Source organism: Tupaia chinensis, unplaced genomic scaffold, assembly GCF_000334495.1.
Source record: "Tupaia chinensis unplaced genomic scaffold, TupChi_1.0 Scaffold000113_1, whole genome shotgun sequence".
In the NCBI taxonomy this organism is placed as follows: Eukaryota; Metazoa; Chordata; class Mammalia; order Scandentia; family Tupaiidae; genus Tupaia; species Tupaia belangeri.
In genome coordinates, this window is record NW_006159577.1 from 4,404,238 (window position 1) to 4,408,034 (window position 3,797).

Here is a 3,797-nt window from a genome sequence, read left to right on the forward strand (position 1 = left end):
GAGAGGTTTTTGCTATAGGGCACATGCGCTCGCCAGACAGACAGAGAGAGACAGAGAGATAGAAAGCGAGAAATCACCCCCCAAGGGGGCTGGCCACACCGCAATCCTTTCTCCTCCATTCTCCTCTCGGGATCTTGGGCACACACGCACATGTGCCCGGCATGAGTTTAAGCCGCCGGGTCTGAGACTCGAACCGCAGTCGACTACATGGGAGTCCAGCGACATAGCCATTACGCTAACTGCTGGTCCCCTCTGAAGCTTTTCTTAAGGTGATATTTTCTCCAAACACAATAAAAATTCATTTTTTTATGTCAAGTTGAACAAACCACTTGACTCTTTCATTGGTTAAGATTAGATGGTAACATGCACCATGGCAGCCTGACCAAAAGGTAGTTTTTATTCCAGCTATGAATTTGCCTGGTAAATGTCAGTGAAGTAATAGATGTTGGATGCAATGAGTTGTCACCACCCTGGTGACCTTTCTACCAGTAATTATTTAGTTTTGATTCTGTTAACATACATTCCTATGGTAATACATTAACATTTAAAATAATACTTATCATAAGTCATTATTTTCACCCATTCTTGAGTTATTACATCTCAAAATGAGTTAAAGCATGTAACACTTAGAATAGTTCCTGAGAGATAGCTAGATCCCATATGGCTGATGACAGATCAAACCCCAGACCTGGAGGCTTGAAAAACATGTGAGCTGTGTATGTGTGTGTGCCCCAAATCTTGACAGGATGGAGAAATAGAAAATAAGGTATTACAGTGTGATAATGCACTATTGGGGGGCCCTTATTCCCCACCTCCACCCCCACCCCTTCACTGCCTCTCTGCCTGGCAAGATTGCACTCGCACCATCTGGAAAATTTAAAAAAATTAAAAAACCAGTGCCCGAGAACCTGTTCTTTCAGTTTTGCTCAGTTTCATCATCTCAGGACTTACCCCCTCCACCTTAATATTGCATCCCCCAAATCCACCAAGGCAACCTTTCTTTATCCCATAACCTTGTTTTACAATATTCACAGCACCACTTAGTATTTTAATTTTAATTTATTTTTGTAAGTTGTCTGTCTCCTTCACTAAGACCATAAATTCCATGAGGGCAGGAACGGTTTCTCTTGTTAAATTTTGTATTCCCCAGGCCCTAGGACTTTTTTTGTTTGTTTGTTTAAATTTGCTAGAGGGCATGTGTGCTTGTCAGAAACAGGGAAAGTGAGAAAGCACCCTTCCATGGCTCTCCGTCCCAACCATGCAGGATGGCCATGCTGTAATCCCTTCTTCTCTTCTTCCTCCCCTGGATTTTGGGCATGCATGCACATATGCTCAGTGTGTCTTTCAAGCTGGTGGGTCCAGGACCCAAACCACAGAGCCATATGGGATTCAGCCACCTTAACGACCATGCCACTGGCTGGCCTGCCTTAAAATATTAAGTAATGAATAGTGACAGAATGAATGAATGAAAGGAAGGCAGCAACCCCCCACCCTTCTCCTTAGTTCTTTACATCTCTCTTGGACACCAGGATTCCTTGTTTTCGCATGCAAAACATCGTGCCTGGGAGACTTCAATCCTGTTTCAGCCTATTAGACAGACAAGCAAGGTTGAAATTCTGGAGAAGCTTGCCTTGCCTTTTCTTCCTTGTCCCTTATCCCTGCCACTTCCCCTCACGTTCAGCGCCCTGGCAAGATATCTGAGTGACCCAGCTGGGCCAAGAGTTTGCCCAGGTGTCACCACTACTTTGCCTCACTGGCCCTTTGCACCCTCAAGGCTTCCATCTTGGACAAGAGCAGCAAATGCTTAAGAGGCTAATGATGCCACCCCATTCATGATCTAGACCAACCGTAGGGCAAAAGCTCAGCCCAGCCCCAAGTCAGTTCCAGGAGGAATTACTCAGTGCCTGCTGCACTCCCTGCTAGGACTTCCTAATGAAGCGCTGTAGCTGCCTGCAGATCTTCCAGGAATGAGTAGGGGGAGCAAACACTTAACTGATGGGGATTGCTAATAATAAACCAGTCACACAGCTGCTCAATTCTCACATAAATCTACCTCTGGCGTGGCTCAAACTGACATGTTTGTTTCTTGGAGGTCGCCAAGAAGCTGATGAAACCAGATAATTATGAAACACAGAGTAGTATAAAACCCTGCTAACCCTTAAGCCTACCCTGCCTCTTGCAAAGATGAAGGTTGTAAGAGGGCTGATCCCTTTAGCTCTTTTCATTTCTTCATGCTTGGCAGAATGGAATTCAACCGAGGCTGAAGGTAAGAAAATTGATCCAGTTATCTCAACCAAAACAGGGAAAACATCCCCTTTTAGAGGTCCCCCCTTTTTTTTAAAAAAATTTTTTTTAAATATAATTTTATTTATTATTATTATTTTTTAACTTGCCACAGGGCACATGTACTCAACCAGAGAGAGAGTGAGAAAGTAAGCCACCAGGTCCGGGACTCGAATGGTGGTCAACCATGTAAAAACTCCAGCCCCTTAACCACCATGTCACCAACTGACCCCAAGAAGTCTCTTGTAAAAGTTTGGAAGTTTACGCTGGGCACATGTGTATGTGTATCCAGAATCTCAGAAAGAGAGTAGAGGAGAAGGGATTGCAATGTGGTCATCCCCTTTGGGGGGTGATTTCTCACTTTGTCTCTCTGTTTCTCAGTGACTGTGCAGGCCATATAGCAAAAAATCTCTCTTAAAAAAAATCAGAAAAGTTTTTATATGTGTTGTTGGCCCTAATACACAGAAAAATTTAGTGCTATTGGTTATGCTTGTTATTAGTACTATTTTATTCAGGCCTATAAGGCAATGTTCATAAAAATATTAAAAGCATATAGAATTTTACTGGATAATTTTACTACTATGAGTTCATCTTTAGGAAATAATGTACAAAGATAAATGTACAAGTACATGTATCTACATAATTGTAAACAAATTTTTATTAATCTATTCAAAGCAATACTCTGACAGCATTAACAAATGATACTCACCTATAAGAAAGGTGTCCATGATCTACAATAATAAACAAATAGGGGCCAGCAGGTGGCATAGTGGTTGAGGCATTGGACTCCCACGTGATTGATAGCTGTTCTAGTCCCAAACCTGGCAGCTTAAAGCTCACACAGGGCATGTGTGCATGCATGCCCAAAATCCCGAGAGGAGAGTGGAGGAGAAGGGATTGTGGTGTGGTCATTCCCCTCTGGAGAATAAGAGTTTAGTGTTTTTAGTATACACGCAGAATTGTGCAACCATATCCATTATTTATGTATATATTAATCATTCTAGAACATATTTATCATATCCAAAAGAAACCTTGTACCTATTTGTAGTTATTCTCCATTTACTTCACTCTCCCTAGCCCGAGGAAACCACAAATCTACTTTTGATCTCTGTAAGATTTTTCTAGTCTGAAAAAAAAAAATTATCCTAGACATTTTGTATAAATGAAATCATGTAACATGTGTGGTCTTTCACTTAGCATAATGTCTTCAAAGGTCATCTTTGTTGTAATATGTATTTAATACTTCATTCCTTTTTATTTCAGAATAGTATCCCATTGTGTGATTATACCACATTTAAAAAATTATTCGTCAGCTGACAGACATTTGGCCTATTATGACTAATGCTGCTATGAACATCAATGTAAAAGTTTTGGGTGGACATTTGTTTTAATTTCTTTTGGAGATATTTCTAGAGGTAGGATTGCTGGGTTATACTAACTTTTTTTTTTAAGAATTATTTAATTTAATTTTATTCACCATTATTATTATTATTTTTAATTTGACTAGAGAGAGA

General features: G+C 40.7%; 1 protein-coding gene across 1 annotated transcript in view; it reads left to right on the forward strand.

The window, feature by feature from the left end:
- The first annotated feature begins 2,149 nt into the window (after positions 1-2,149).
- CUZD1 (CUB and zona pellucida like domains 1) overlaps positions 2,150-3,797 on the forward strand; it is a 19,064-nt gene continuing 17,416 nt past the window's right edge. The window contains exon 1 of the mRNA XM_006143932.3: positions 2,150-2,266. Coding sequence (XP_006143994.1) covers positions 2,185-2,266 — 82 coding nt within the window. The 5' untranslated portion in view covers positions 2,150-2,184. The remainder of the gene's footprint in view (positions 2,267-3,797) is intronic.